General features: G+C 49.6%; 1 protein-coding gene across 5 annotated transcripts in view; it reads right to left on the reverse strand.

Annotated features, from left to right (window-relative positions):
* RAB26 (RAB26, member RAS oncogene family) overlaps window positions 1-16,557 on the reverse strand; it is a 219,494-nt gene that overhangs the window by 43,730 nt on the left and 159,207 nt on the right. For all 5 annotated transcript variants that reach the window (XM_073361696.2, XM_073361695.2, XM_073361697.2 and 2 more), the window contains one exon: window positions 12,874-12,926. In XM_073361696.2, the coding sequence (XP_073217797.1) occupies window positions 12,874-12,926 (53 nt within the window). The remainder of the gene's footprint in view (window positions 1-12,873; window positions 12,927-16,557) is intronic.

Raw genomic sequence — 16,557 nt, forward strand, 5'->3', positions numbered from 1 at the left:
GAGGGCCTCATATTTCCATCACGCTCAGGGATTTTACAATCATGAACAGGCCCGAATTTCTCTGGACTTCAAATCCACATGGGTGAAACAGACCTGCTCAAGTGGCACCTCGCAACACTGCAAGTCACCAAAAACACAACAGTGGGGCCACTAAGAGAGTGCAACGGGCTTCGTCAGCGGCTGCTTTTGTTTGCAGCTTCAAATCTTGCCCGTCAGGATGATGTGGCGGCAGTGGACAATAAATGAGACATGTTCACAGCCTCACCCATAAAGCTGGCTGCGGTAGATTACCATGGACATGTTTCCCAGCCTGTGTTGTAATTACACAGAGCAGAAATTAGCTGCTCAAGTTAACCTGTCACCCCCTTTTGCTCACTGCCGAGAGCAGATGTCAATGGTCAGCCCTCGAACATCTTCATAAATATAAACACTTGGAGCGAGACACAGTCAGGATTAACTGTATATATTTAAATGACCAGAGCTCATGTTACAGTAACACCTTGTTTTCTAGTATATTTTTGGTTAATAATTGGAAATACATTTAAAGCCCTAAATCAGTATTTCCCCACCCCGCGTCAGGAGGCACAAAATGTTAGCCAGGGGGGTTGGGTAGACCTCTCAATCGTTGTGTAGAATCTCAGCTTTGATTAAAAAAAAATAAGTCTAGGTAGTTTGGTTGCAAAGAAAAACTTAAAAAATGTGACCTCTGTGAAAATGATACTGGGATGTCTGAGTTTGCAGAGAGCCTGAAACAAAAGCTGAGAGGTCTGAACTGCCCATTTCCTCTCAATGGGTGCTAACCCCAGTGCTTTAGAGTGTCAACAGTTAACTATTTCCTCAAAGCACACAATGAAGGAGAGGAAGTGTTCCATCATAATGGCAGGAGCCAGCAAATGGTGATGGTGCTGTTATAAACAATACAGAGCAGGAGTGAAGAGGAACACAATTGATGTCATTTTCCAGCAGGGAGATACAGTTTGCAAAGATTTGCCCTGAATTATGGGATTAACAGCATCCCTTTAAACCAGAATAAAGAAAACACAAATGCCTTTGGAAGCAAGCACCCTGCCTGCTAGAGAAGAATCTGTTTTCCCCTTGCTGCATGTCTGTGACTAATATTCATGAGTGTGATGCTGGCACATCAAGGGCGGGTTGCGAGGATTAGTTAGTGCTTCCCAGCCCTCCAAAGACGGCCAGCACTGGACAAACGCTGAGCGGTGATACGGTTATTGTTACAGCACAACCCAATGCCACAAAACGAAAGAGAGGCCTGCTCAGAACTGTCACACTCCAAATTTAAGCGCCCCTAGATAATGCTTCTGTTCGGGCCAGGTTGCAATTACTCCATGTTAATTAAATGCCAATTAATGGCTTCCAATAGCGGTGTTCAGAGGGGGCAGGTTTGTACCTGAATAAAAGACTGGACCCTTCCTGACCTCCTGAGGTCCCTTCCAACCCTGATACTCTCTGATTTGTGCGGATCAGCAGGTGTGCAACAGCCGCTGGCGGTGAAACAACCACCACTTAGTGCAACCAAACTCTCCCTCCCTGCACAAACCTCCAGCTAAATGAGGTTTTGCACACACATGGCTTGTTTGATGGAGCCACGAGGATGGATTGGGGGGGGCTCAGCACGGAATCCTCCCCTCTAGACCAATTCCCCAGCAGGACGCCCTCCACCATACACACACACAGAGCAACTCACCCCCGCCCCCCCTACAGGGGATGGAGCCTCTGCAGAGCAAAGCTTCACAGCACATCGATTCACAGACTCACCCTACCTGGGCCTTCTCTGGCCTGCCTCCCTGCACAGCTGCACAACCACATGGTTCTGGTGCCTTCCAGGCCAATGCAAACCGATCTCGGAGAGAAGGATCTGAGCTATGGATATGGCATTTTAGGCCCCAATCCTGGTTCAGGATCCAACAGTGGAGCCCCTCACAACATGCGAGTTCCCCGTGACTTTGAAACTCTTGGATTCCAGATGAAAGTTTGATGCTACAAGGTAAAATTTCCCTCTGGCAACAACATTGAAACAAAAGCACCCTCCAGGAGACCAGCAGGGACCACATGCAGCCCACTAAAACATGCCCCAGGCACAAGGGAAGTTCAGTCTTTCAAATTCCTCCCCCAAACACTAATATGTAATTACCTATTAGGAGCCTGATCCTGCAAACACCAACACACACGAGCAGTCTGCCAGCATTGCCAGTTCCTGCTAGTATATTGCAAAGGTCTCACGCTGTTTGGTATTTTTCTTGATGCTCCAGCTCCCGGAGTCCTGTGATTATGTGAGAATCTCAACTTTCATTTAAAAAAAAAGAAAGTTTCTAGCTTACTTGCATCCGATGAAGTGAGCTGTAGCTCACGAAAGCTTATGCTCAAAGAAATTGGTTAGTCTCTAAGGTGCCACAAGTACTCCCTTTCTTTTTGCGAATACAGACTAACACGGCTGTTACTCTGAAACCTTTCTAGCTCTTGTAGTTGCAAAGAAAACATGAACTCCAAAGGCTAAAAAACCAGAAGGAAAATAAGAACCCATCAGTTTATTTTTATTTTATTATTTCTTTGTTTAATCTTAAGCCAACCTCACGATTTTCTAAGGCCTGACTCACGATTTTTGAACGTTTGGGACAGGCAATACTGCAAATGTCAACATCCCTTCTTTGAGAATGACAGTGGATCTGCCCTTTTATTGTGCTGTGAATTAAAATGGATCACAAAAGAGCACATTACAGAGTGCCCAGACATACTAACAAGTAATGACCCCCAAACCTCAACACTGACACCTCCACATCCCAACGCGGGAAGTGCCAGAGACTGCAGGTAGTCCACTGGGGACTCTGCTATTTCTATTGATTTGATGATGATGGGCAGCCGGCTAAACCCTAGTTGCTGCTTACGGATAACCCGTGATTAAAGGATAGAGGGTGAAAGGCCACACGGCCAGCTGTACTCTAGGTGCTGAGAAACAAACTGTCAGCAAAGACAGCAGTTCTGAACCTGCTGCTCTGAGAAATACCTGCAACAGCAATCAGTCTGCAGGGAGGTCAGAGCTTGTAAGAAAGGAAGAAAACCATTCTTCTTGTGGCTAATTACATAATCTTCCCAGGTGGGCTTGCTAGAGGTGCTTTCTAATCCCCATCCTCTTTTCTTCATAGAATCATAGAATAGCAGGGTTGGAAGGGACCTCAGGAGGTCATCTAGTCCAACCCCCTGCTCAAAGCAGGACCAACCCCCAACTAAATCATCCCAGCCAGGGCTTTGTCAAGCCTGACCTTAAAAACTTCTAAGGAAGGAGATTCCACCACCTCCCTAGGTAACGCATTCCAGTGTTTCACCACCCTCCTAGTGAAAAAGTTTTTCCTAATATCCAATCTAAACCTCCCCCACTGCAACTTGAGACCATTACTCCTTGTCCTGTCCTCTTCTACCACTGAGAACAGTCTAGAGCCATCCTCTTTGGAACCCCCTTTCAGGTAGTTGAAAGCAGCTATCAAATCCCCCCTCATTCTTCTCTTCCACAGACTAAACATCCCCAGTTCCCTCAGCCTCTCCTCATAAGTCATGTGTTCCAGTCCCCTAACCATTTTTGTTGCGCTCCGCTGGACTCTTTCCAATTTTTCCACATCCTTCTTGTAGTGTGGGCCCCAAAACTGGACACAGTACTCCAGATGAGACCTCACCAGTGTCGAACAGAGGAGAAAGATCACGTCCCTCGATCTGCTGGCAATGCCCCTACTTATACATCCCAAAATGCCATTTTACCAGCAACGGAAAAGGGTTTCTTGCTCTGATTTATAGCAAGGAATTCAGAGAGCTGATGTATACACATATCAAACTTCAGTCCAGCATGTGATAAATCTTAAGACTCCTGTATCGCTACCTGTAATCAGGATTAGCAAACCTGCGAAAGCTTCAGAGCCTTCTCTTGTCCCTTGAGAGGCAAGAATAAAGCAACTGACACCATGGAGCAGACCAAGGGTCCCTCTAGTCTCCTGTTGTACAGAATCAGATCATTTGATCCCTTGGATGTGTTAACAGCCTCCTGCAGAACTGGAGCAGAATACCGGCCTGGTGCGTAGGGTACCCTGCCACATCAGAGCACATCAAATCTCCAGGTAGTCTAGAACCCTGTCTCTGATAGTGGAAAATGCTGGATTCTTCAGAGGATGGTGAACAAAAAAATCACTATAATCCAATATCGTGCTGAACCGTGCCATGCTACAGTGCATCAGAAGGGGATGTTTTCCCTGATCCCAGCACGAGGCTACGCAGGCTGAGGAACACAAAGTAAATAAGACTGAAGATGAAAGAGAGACACCCCACGTATTTCTGTTCATTTTTCTCAACTTAACGGTGACACTACGCCCCATAGTCTTCATAGAGATCTGGTTATGGCATAACTAAGATGTATTTTTTGCAAGATGGGGCATGTGAGATCTCATTGGAAAGGTGATGATTCACTGAATATGATTATCATATTTGTATGCATGTATCATTCTGGTAAAACAACATTAAGGGTGAGAATTTGCTACTTATAACCAGTTTCTTTAGTATATTAAGCTTAGTTTGCATGTTTGTTTTATTTGCTAGGTAATCTGCTTTGATCTGTTTGCTATCCCTCATAATCACTTAGAATCTATCCTTTTGTACTTAATAAACTTGCTTTTGTTTTGTCTAAAACCAGTGTGTGTGGAAATCATAACTTGGGGCAGAAAGCTGTGTATATCTCTCTCCACATTGAGGGAGGGGGTGAATTTCATGAGCTTATGCTGTACAGTTCCCTGTGCAGCACAAGATGGTACAATTTTGGGTTTACCCACTAGAGGTGGGTGTGCACTTGAGTACTGAGCAATTCCTTAGCTGAGCCTTCCCGTGCAGAGCTGATCTCAGCACCTGTGTGTATAGCTGCAGTATAGAATTCAGGATCTATGCAAAAAAAACCCAACAGCTGAGCTTTCTGGAATAAGACGTGAACCGCTCTTTTAAAATAAAGCTTGGAGCGAACCTTTGGATTGAACCATTCCCCTGCAGCACTGGGGACGCAAATCGGAGCAGCATTGTGCTAGCACAGGAGGAACCAGTCCGTAAATCTGGGGATACATGGGGAACCGGCCTGCGTTAGCTGGGGAAAATGGGAAGCCCTCTCCAAGGAGAGGTTTAAACTTTTGGCCATTTTAACAAGCAAAGGCAGTTCTAGGAATGGGGGGGGGGGCGGTCCAGGGTGGGGAAGCACTTTTTCTTTGGCATGATTTTCATCTTGACCGTGTTCTTTAAAAAGAAAAAAGGAAAAAGAAACCTTCTATCTTTAACTCCTTCACAGCCAGACGATGCAATGATCCCAGATACGTGTTTTAGGAGCGGGTATGGGCATTCTAGAGAAAGGAACTCACTGAGACACTCAAAAGGTACAAATGGCAAAGATCTGCCTTTCCCAGTGTTGTTGGCCCAGGATGTGGGCACCATCCATTTATATTCGCTACCCAAAAGCACGAGCATTGCAGTGTCAGCCCAGAGTGGAAGAATGGCAGGGAAGTACGGCCGTGACATTTAAAGTTAATAGGTAGGAAAGGCAAGGACAGCCAACCAACCAGCAAAAGAGCCTCTCGGAGATGCTATTCAGTCATTATATTTTCATTCTGGAGTGGACAAATATTTAAGTATGACTATTTTATATGTTTATGTTAATAGGGAGAGAGCCGTAATTAACAGCCCCTTTGACAAGCATCGGAGTTACTAACAAACAGCACAGCCACATGGTGCCAAAATATTTTCATCATGAAATGCCAGCACTTCGTCAGCTGCGCCGCTGGGCCTCAGGGCCCAGTAGGACCGAGGGAGGTGGGGAAAGGCAGTGTGCATTTCCGAGGAGCTCTCCTATGGTGGGTGAAATTGTGCCCAACCCAGCACCCATTCAGGGTCTAGCTGCTAGACCTATCACCTGTCCAGCCCCACCTTCTGCTCAAGTCTGGGGCCGTGAGCGCCAGCCCCTAAGAGGGCAGAGAAGGAATGAGATTTTGGTCCTGTTGTCTCTCCTTGCTAGTCAGCAGAGCTGGTCCCATTTGGGCGTGAGTCTGTGAGAGTAACACTCAAAATGTGCATCCTGGCTTCAGAGGTTAACAGCCAACTACCGCTCCCTGCCAATGGAGTTACTTCCTAAGCTCAAATGGCAGAGGCTGCGCTTTGGTGCTGAAGGTCTGCGGTTCATGCCCTGCAGAGGGATCATGATGGGGGATGGGGTGATCCATATGCTCACTGTACTCTGTTCAACCAGCGCTGCAGGGAGGGCACACGCTTTGGCACCCTCTGGGCTGCGGGCTCTGAGAGCCTGTCACAGCACAGCCCTGTCCTTTGTCTTTTAAACTATCTGGGCTGATTCCATCCCCGGACAAATGCCACTGGGTTCAACCAAGTTCCCCCAGGGATGGATCTGGCTGCCTTGCATTGTTTTTCCTCATGGTTCCATGCTGAGCGGGAGTCGCCAGGGACAAGAAGCCTGAAATCTGTGTGCATTAGTCACAGGAATGACTGACCCACAGCACCCCCATGAGCCCTGGCTCCAGGGGCCACTCAGTGCAATGGAGCAGAGGGCTGGGGCAGCATCAGGAGTTATGAATATGGGGCTGAGCCAGGCTAGTCTCAACCTGCAGCAGGAGCCCCAGAGTGCCAAACAGACCAGGAACCTGGATGTTTAAAGACCACTGCCATTCGCTGTTAACGAGGTGCAGGCTGTGGGGACTGAGCAGGGAGCAGACACACGGAGCAGTGTCAGAGGGAGCCACTTCCAGGGGAGCAAGTGTCCGCAGATTCTCCAGGGTATTAATGCCCCCAGGAGCCGCCCGCGGATAAGCCCGGCAAAGCCAGGGGCCGGAGATGCACACCGGCCCTCTCTCGTCTGGTCGACTCTGACAGCATGGCAGGCAACGCCGAAAAACAGCGGTGACTGAACCCACGGCAGGGGAGAACGCAGCACCGCTCAGTCCCACACCCCTGCCGGAAAGATCCGCAAGACAGCAAGCCCAGCTGAGCGCTCCTGTCTCTCTAGCTGGCCTGGCACAGCGGGGTGAGCTGGGCGTGCGCCAACGGGCTGGCTTGGAACCACCCCAGGGCTGTGAACTGAGCCAGGGAGCTCAGCTTTGAATTCTCTCCCCAGAGCAGCTCCCGCACCCCGGGGGAACGGGCTGGAGGCAGGACGACCTGCTGGTCCGACTGCTGCACCTGGAGACCTCCCTGCCCCTCGTGTGAGTGCACAGCGATGGCCAAGCCCTCGCGCTGCCCCGGCTCCCCTGTGACACAGGCTGAAGCGACACCATGTGCTCTGTGCGCCGCTCAGGGCTCCAGATGCCAAGTGCAAGTGAAACCCCCTCATCTCTGGAGTTGAAAGGCCTCGCGGAAAGCTTTCAAGTGGGGCCTGGTTAGAGCCTGCCCTGCTGGCAGCCTGTTCTCAGACTTTTCCTTTCTTCTTTCATCTCATCTCCCCCTGCTCCTGCTAGAGACATCGGCACGCAGGGGAGCTCAGGGAAAGGGGCGGGACTGACCTCCCTGGAGCCGGGAGCCTTTTGCTGACCCATCAGGTACAGCAAGGGCAGCAGCAGGGAGCAGGTTTTCCCTCTCTGTCCCCAGCCCAGCCCTGATCTGCAGAGACAGGAGCTCAGTCTCCAGGGCCTGTTCGGTTCCTGGCTTCTCGGCCATCATGGGGGCAGGGAGAGGGTAAAGGGGGACTAATTCGTGCCAGCTGAAGTGGTGCTGCTGTTGGCTTCTGCCCGCTAACAGCGGGTCTGAGCCCCCACCAGTTCGTTTCACATGTTCCACCTACCGCGCAGGCACCCCGAGATACATTTGGCAGGGTGAGACGCTGGCCTGAAGGGACCTCAATTCCAACATGACAGGGCTGGTGTTGTGCCAGGGCCGACAGATTTACCCCACCTGTGAGCTCAGCTGGGAAAAGGGAAGTGTAAGAAGCGTATAAAGGTCACAGTAACCTACGACGACAACACACGTCAATGGGGAAAGGCACGAAAAGCGAGAAAGGAAAACTGAATTTGTCCAAACAGAGGCCAAAAATGAATCCATCAGAATCGGTGTCAGAACTTAGGCCTAACTGGGGGACACAATCCCGAGGGGGTGATCTATTCCACCCCTCCACTCCCACTCCCTTCGTGGCTCCTTATAGAAAGAGACTGTGGGGGGAAGGAGAAAGCTTCCCTTGGGGTTTTGCTGCAGTCGGCCCTTCACTGAGTGTGTGCAACCAGCTGCTCCTCCGGGTCCGATCCACACCACCCCCGTCAGGCTGCGAATCCAGCCTTTGATCAACATCCCAATGAGGATTATCCGCAGGAAGAAAACCAGGAGGCAGGAGCCTGCCTGGCCCATGTCTCTGATCTGACGCCAGAAGACGAAATCCCAAGGAAACACTGGGAGGGGATGGGGAGCTCAGCTGGGGCAGGGTGGCTGGGAGAACATGGCAAGGGCTGACTTATGCTACAGGTCTCACTTTGAGGCTAACTCCAAAGGGGGATGAAAGCCGAGGAAGAGGATATGAAGGGCTGGGAAATGAATGCCACGTTCTGAGAAGGTACTTGAGGTAAGAGGCTGCATTTCAATAGGTTCTGTGTTACTCTGTGCTATGCCAGAGGGCAGGTGGATCCCGGACTCCTTCTCTGGGCAGGGCTGCGTTTGGAGCATACGACAGGCTCAGTCAAGCATGGGCACTGCGGGTGGCTTGGAGCAATTGCTTCTGCTTGGGAATAAGGCTGTTTGCGCCAAAGGAAAATGCTATGCAGAGGGCAAGATTCCCCGGGGGTGATTCCTGCAGCCAGGTCTGAACTGCGCAGCATAGAAACAATCATGCAGGCTGGAGGTGCCTCATGCTACCTGCTTAAGACATGAGTTTGGGACCGTGACCAGATGCAGCATGGATGAGCCCTGGCAGGAGAGAGAAGGGAGTCAGACAGCAAACACGCCGAAGCCTGGAGGGCTTGGTCCAGTTCACCAACTACTAAATAAACCCACCCCCATTGACCAAAAGTGCTTCGCCCTCGGCCAGACGGGTGGAAAACACTTTATGGACAGCTCCCATTGGCAATAGCTGGAGCTGCAGATGCTCAGCACGTGTGAAAATCAGGGGCTGGGTGTCTGAGTTTGCCCCCCCAAACCAAAGCGCCCAGGGTTCGAGGACACCGTGGGGAAGGCTGGCCTGTGGGACTTGCTCACAGCCCCGCAGGGCATCCGTGGCAGAGCCCAGATCCCTGAGCGGTAAAGGGAGGCTTCAGCGCGAGCAGTGACCCCGTCAGCGAGTGATTTCCATTTCCCCACGAAGGAACCCCAGGGCTCGTTCAGACCGAGTTGCGGCTCCCCCGGCATGGAGCCAGCACAAGGTCTGCGTGGGAGAGAGGGTTTGGTGCCACCATGCTTGGATATCATCGCACCTTTCTTGGCAAGGGCCAGGCAACGGACCCTGCACCAAGAGGGGACAAATTCTGTAGCATGAAATCCCTGAGGAGCAATGGGAGAGAGAGAACATACCAGCTGCATGGCCCCTGGGGGGGAGGCTGAAGCTCGGCTCCTGCAGTTTAACAGCATGCAAAGATATTCCTGGACCTGCCAGAGGCACCTGGGGAGCCTTGCTAATACTGAGGGAATGGAGGCAGGGTTAAACTCACACTCGTGTGGGGAGTTCTAGCAACAAGCTGGGATGCTTTGGCCCAATCTATACATGCTCATGCAGCCACCAGATGGCAACCTCACAGACACGCAGCAGGGCTTTCTCATCCCAAAGGGTGCTGGCTGCCCATTCACTCAGCCTCATTACATGATGGAAACAAACTGAGTCACCATCAAGTCAAGCCTGGAATTCACCCAGGGCCTAACCCGGAGATGTCAGGATATGCCCTGAGCAAGGTGGATCACTTGTTGATGACCTGTTCTGTTCATGCCCTCTGGGGCAGCTGGCACTGACCACTGTCGGAAGACAGGATATGGGCTGGATGGGCCTTTGTAAAGGAGAAGATACGCAGTGCGGTGTAGTTGCTGTGTGCGATGGGGGAATTGCAGTCAGAACTCTATAGCTCGGGCCCTTGGCTGCATACAGCCCTCTATTGGCGCAGGGAAGATGGGGAAGGGGTAAGAGCAAGACCTACTTTAATCCTCTATTGTCTCCTTACAGTCTCAGGAGGTGCAAGGTGATTGGATAAAGGTAGTAACATCACCAGGAGCCAAGCACCTCAATATGAACTTTGGATACTCCTGGCCTTTAATGTGATGTGCTAAACTCAGTGATTGTAAATGAAAAGGCCTGGGAGACTGAGTTTGCTCATTTGGGATTCTACATTGTTTTGCCATCAGCCCGCTTGGAGCGTCCGTCCAACGCTGCAGATCATGGAGGACACGACCCGTCAGGGAAGCAAGAGACAGGAATCAGATGCCACCACGGTCGCTACTTCCCAGTGCTTCTTCCAAGCAGAGTCTCAATTTCACGAAGCCAAAATTCCACTGCCTGGCCAACGAGGAGCAGAGACTCAGAGGCTTTAAGGCCAGAAGGCACCGTCATGATCATCTAGTTTGACCTGCTGCACATCGCAGGCCACAGAACCTCACCCACCCACTGCTGTAATAGGCTCCTAACCTCTGGCTGAGTTACTGACATCCTCAAATCATGGTTTAAAGACTTCAAGTTACAGAGAATCTGTCATTTACACTAGTTCAAACCTGCAAGCGACCTGTGCCCCACGCTGCAGAGGAAGGTGAAAATCCCCCACAGTCTCGGCCAATGTGACCTGGGGGAAAATTCCTTCCTGACCCCAAATATGGTGATCAGTTAAACCCTGAGCATGTGGGCAAGACTCACCAGCCAGACACCTGGGAAAGAATTCTCTGTGGTAACTCAGAGCCCTCCCCACCTCGCGTCATACTCTGCTGCAGAAGAAATGGAACCAGTTCTAGTTTCAGCAGTCAGGGGGATAGTGGGGGATGCTTTATGGGCTTTTTAAACAGTTCTCACATAGGAGGCCAAAAACCAAGTTGACTTGAAAATGCTCTAATCAGAAAGATCCATCATGAACACAAACCACAGGCTACTGCAGTGCAACGTAGAGCAGTTCATCTGCATTACAGCAAGGGGTGAAGTGTGTTTGTGCATCTCCCCCACTCCCCACCCGGTGTGTGGGCGTAACACAGGTGACTGAAATACCTGAAGTGAAACATGAATCCACCCAACATTTGAGATTTTCTGTACTGTATTACAAATGCAAAACAGGCCCTCTCCTCATGAGCACAGCGTTTCGCACTCTGCCGAGACGGGTTCTTGTACCCTTTAGTGAACGGTAACAGAATGTGCATTCGAAAATGCAGGATTTCCACTGCTGATATAAAATAATTCGCAGCAACCCACTTCCCAGTGCCAGCTCAGAAAGCTGCTGCCCCATGTTTAGTTCCTTTTGTAATTAAGATGCCACTTGTTACATTTTCAAACCACCACCTTCAGGTTTTCTCCCAGCCTTGCCCTCATGCTTGGGAGGAGCTCTCCCTCCACATCTGCAAAGCCACCCCACTGTCCTCCTTCAAATCTCTTCTGCGGTGATGGCAACAAAAAAACTTGACAATTGTCAGGCCAGCGGTGGACTGAGACCGCAGGCTGTTGGGCTGACCAATATTGCCTCATTGTTTCTGTGTGCTCCCTTGTTGGTCGGTTTGCCTCCATCTGGTATCTTGTGTCTTACGCTTAGATTGGAAGTTCTTTGTGCAGGGACTGTCTTTCTGTTGTGTGTTTGTAAAATGGGAGCCTCACCTGGTCCGTGACTAGGGCTCCTAGGTGCTACAGTAATATCAGTAATAATAATTGCAGGAGGGATCGACAATAGGGCAGTAATGAGCAGGATTAGGGGATGTGGATCATCATATCCAGTACTGTATCACCACGCAATTTACTTGGGTCGATTGCAAGGGCCTGTTCTCAGGAGAAGAGGCGTGCAGTGTTCTTAGGGAGATCGCTATATATACACCCCTTCTCATCAGACTCCTGTGTCTGAATGGAAGACATTCTCCCCTGCTGCTCCCATTACCCAGCAGCAAGTGTCAATACTCTCGTGAGTCTTTGGTGTCAACAGAATCAATCTCCTGGTAACCAGACTGTGATTATTTCTTTTTCAAGCTACATAGCATTACACAGAAATCTCTGTGTTTCGCAAGGTCCTAATTGTTCACAGTAATTTATTCTGTAAGTGCACTTGCCTCTGGAATGCAATCCGAGAACAAGAGTGCAGAGAGCATAACAAGCACTTGCTCAGAACTAAAGCCCGAGTCAGTTGCTCACAGATAGCAGGAAGGCATCAAAAGGCTTGGCAGTACAGAGGAGCATGCAAAACTCGAGCTGATGCTCAAGCGTCTTCTAATTCTTGAAGTCTCTTGGGTCTGCAAAATCAGGCTTCAGATCTTGCCAAAACAGGGTCTTGTGAGACCGCCAGAACTTCCTACTTCATGTCTGGCCAGAATTAGCACGATAGCCGCCTGTGCCCGGGTATTCCAGACTTTTCCCTGCCACGCCAGATGGGAGCCCTGAAAGGCTGAGGCGGCAGCCAAAATAACAACTGCTGAAAATAATGAATCAGACTTCAGAAAGGTTTGGACTGAAGAGCTTAGTATGAGCTGCAGGGAGGTAAGAGTTATCCTGGTTTACGCGACCTGCTTCACCAACCCTGCTCTTAAGGTGAGGCAGAACAGACCGGCCAATAGGATCTTATAAACACTGAAAAACAATTCTGGGATGTCATCAACACCAACCGACCAACCTGCGTACAACAACTCAAGAAACACAAAGTATTTGCCTTAAATTCTCATCACATTCCACATGGGACCTGACCGTGTCCAACTTACTTGGATGTTGTCAAACGATGCTCTATTTGTAACATCGTACAGCAGTAACAAAGCTGTGGAGAGAGGAAAAGACACAGTTAATGCAGGGAATTGCTTGCTGAATGGTCACAGGGGGTTTTGTTTGTTTTGCTTTTTACAGCAAGATGTTTTCAGGGCGATGAAACTGAATGCTGAGAAATGCAAAGTAATGCACAGTAGAAAACACAAGCCCAACTGTACATGCAAAATAATGGGTCTAAAGTTAGCTGTTATCACTCAACAAAGATCTTGGAGTCATCATGGCTAGCTCTCTGAAAACATCTGTTCAACGAGCTGACCAGCAAAAGAGCGACCAGAACGTTGGGAACCATTAAGAAAGGGAGAGAGAAGAAGACATAAAATATCATAATGCAACTATACAAATCCATAGTATGCCCACACATTTAATACTGTGGGCAGTTCTGGTCACTCCAGCTAAATATATATATATATTAGAATTGGAAAAAGTAAAGAGAACAGCAACAAAAATGATCGGGGAATGGAACAGCTTCCATGTGAGGAGAGATTAATAAGACTGGGACTTTTCAGCTTAGAAAACAAACAACTAAGGGGGGATATGAGAGAGGTCTGTAAAATTATCACCGGCGTGGAGAAAACAAAGAAGGAAGTGTTATTTACCCCTTCACATAGCACAAGAACCAGGGTCACCCAATGAAATAAGGCAGCAGGTTTAAAACAAACACAAGGAAGTACTTCCTCACACCACACACAGTCAATCTGGAACTCGTTGCCAGGAGATGTTGTAAAGGCCAAAAGTATAACTGGGTTCAAAAAAGAATTAGAGAAGTTCATGGAGGACAGGTCCAACAATGGCTATTAGCCAAGACGGTCAGGGATGCTCTGGGTGTCCCTAAACCTCCAGCTGCCACAAACTGGGACTGGACAACAGGCGATGGGACACTCAATAATTGCCCTGTTCTGTTCATTCCTTCTGAAGCATCTGGCACTGGCCACTGTCAGAAGACAGGACACTGGGCTAGACGGACCATTGATCTGACCCATTGTGGCAATTCTTACATTCTTAGGTGCATGCAAAGAGGCAAAAGCTTTGTACTTGTAATATGTGTTTTACTGAAATCATTAGTATCTCTCACAATGGGTTAGGAAATCATGAAGGCACCTTCCATAAAACAGCTTTCTTTTTGTAAATTTAGTAGGAACCTTCTCAGCTATGCAAAACTTGCATGGGAATTGCACCAGTCTCCAGAGAGCCCGAGAGACCCAGCAGCAAGTGCCAGGATGAGCAATATTCTGAACTCTCCCTGCCACAGCACTGCCTGGGGGAGACACTGAAGATGCAGCCAGTCCTTTTAAGGAGACATCAACACCCCAGATGCAGGATGCAAGCTCCCGCCTCGCTGGTGGGGGAGGCAGCTGGGGACTGGAAAAGCAACTGGCAATTTTAGATAATTGTCATTGACAATAAAGTAGCACCCGAGGCCCCATTGTGCTGGGCACAGGAATGTGCCTACGATCCAGGAAAGTCAGAGTCCAGAAAGAATTAATGATTTAATTGGGGATTGGTCCTGCTTTGAGCAGGGGGTTGGACTAGATGACCTCCTGAGGTCCCTTCCAACCCTGATATTCTATGATTCTATGATTCTAAGAAATGACCAAAATCTTGGCAAGGACGATGAACAGAGATGACACATCTGCATAGCGCCTTCACAGACTGGTCTACACCACCTTGGGCCTGAGTCGCACATGTACTCCTTCATGACTGCCTAACGGGGGCCAAGGGGCCTTCGTGGGAATGTGAATCAGGCCCTTTCTATAGGTATTATTCAGTTGTAAATGACACAGGGCAAGAACGGGAACTTCCCAGGCATCTCGTTCAGGAGCCGAGTGTCCTGCGCATTATCACAGTGGTTTACACAAGTGCCTCTCTCGCCTGGTCGGTAACCTCTTCCCATGATGCTCCTCTGTCGCTCAGGGAGACTCTTACAGGAACAGCTCAGGCTGGGGGCAGAAGGGCATCTCCCTCTTTCGTGTATCACGTGAAAAAACTGGAAGAATGCACAACACAAGGGAAAAAATAGCAGAGGCCAAACTACTACAACCCCCTGGGGGAGACCCCAAATGGACAAGCCTGCTCCAGTGCAATGCACCAGTCAGAGCGCACATGCTATATGTCTGGGGGCTTGGTACCTCGGTGTGCCAAAGACGACAGAGGACTGGATGACCGGGGAGAATGAGAATGTGACAGTGAGCCTTTAATGGCTAAACACTGGTTTGAATCCTGGCCAGGTCAGCGGTGAATGACCAAAACCCACCCCGAGCTAATGGCTGTTCAGTGGCTTATGTTTGCACATTACAATTGGCAACAACTGGTCCCTTGAAGGGGGACTCAGCAAGAAGTGCCATGGATCAACTTTGGAGATGGAGATTGTCCTCTCGGATGAGGTCCCCTCCAGGATCACGTCGGGGTACAAGGGCAGTGCAGTGTGTGGTCTTACGCCGCTGCTGCATCTGCAGGCAGAGAATTCAGCTGCCAGGGGTCTCAATTCAGCAACCTTCACAAGCCCTAGAGGCCTGCTCCAACTCCCATTTCAGGCAGGAGAGCTTTGGCTGGTGCAGCATTGAGGCCTTTCAGGTAACTCCACGCCCCTCCCTGCAGAGCGTGTTCTGAGTGCCTGGCTTAGCCACATATTCTGTCTTAAACGAATATGAAATTAAAACGCAACCTCCAGAGTTCCACTTGCTTTGCATTTTAACATCAGCCTCGCAGATAAAAAAAAAAATCAGCGGTCAGCCGGGGTCAGGAAGACCCACCCTGACACTCCCCCGTCCCTGTTCTCTATTGGGGTGCGCTGCTCCATTCCCTCTCAGAGAGGAACAAGAAAACTCCCCCCGGTCCCCTGAAAAGTGAAACTCAAACCCTGCCTCTCCACCACTCCCCTCCTGCCCCCAATTCCCCCAGCTCTCCCTGGCACCCAAACAAGGGGATGTACGAGAAGGTTAGCTCTAGGGCTAGTCGCCAGCCAGTCGGTCCCTTGCTGCCCCTGCCCTACCACATCTACAGATGCTGCAGATAGGTCGATACACTGGGGCCACAAAGTCTGGATGAAGATCCCAACTTCCGCAAAGTCCAGGACCGCTTGGGTGCAGGGGTTTGGTTGAGATACTGACCACAGGGCTGATAACCTGCTGGGAAGCATCCCCTAGAACTAACCTACAAAGTGACCAAGTACAACATGCCCGACGTACAAAGGACACCGTGTTTTACCAAAGAAATCAATTCTCTGAAAGGACGGTGAGCTGCCTTCCTTTCTCCAGCATTGTTCATGGGTACATCTAATATTGGCTTGAGACTGTTCAGGGAGCCAAAGCTTTACTTCCCAGTTCCTCTAAAAGTCTATGCTTTATTTCTGTGACTGAACACAATAGCTACAGCAGATCGGAATAAATGAATAAAAACCCGTGTAAGTCACTAACTCACGATTCCGAATTTCACACCAAGTAAGAGCAAAGGTTCTCCTAACACACGGGCTATCATCAGAGCAAAGCAACTATAACATTATCCCCTACCCGGCTGCACTTGGAATCATTCACAGTGAAATAGTGACACCCAAAAGCCAAATCCTTACTCAAGACATAGGCTGATGGGGAGTTTTGCCAAGAAAAGACCACCCACATGCCAACAAA

This window comes from Lepidochelys kempii, chromosome 10 (assembly GCF_965140285.1).
Source record: "Lepidochelys kempii isolate rLepKem1 chromosome 10, rLepKem1.hap1, whole genome shotgun sequence".
In the NCBI taxonomy this organism is placed as follows: Eukaryota; Metazoa; Chordata; order Testudines; family Cheloniidae; genus Lepidochelys; species Lepidochelys kempii.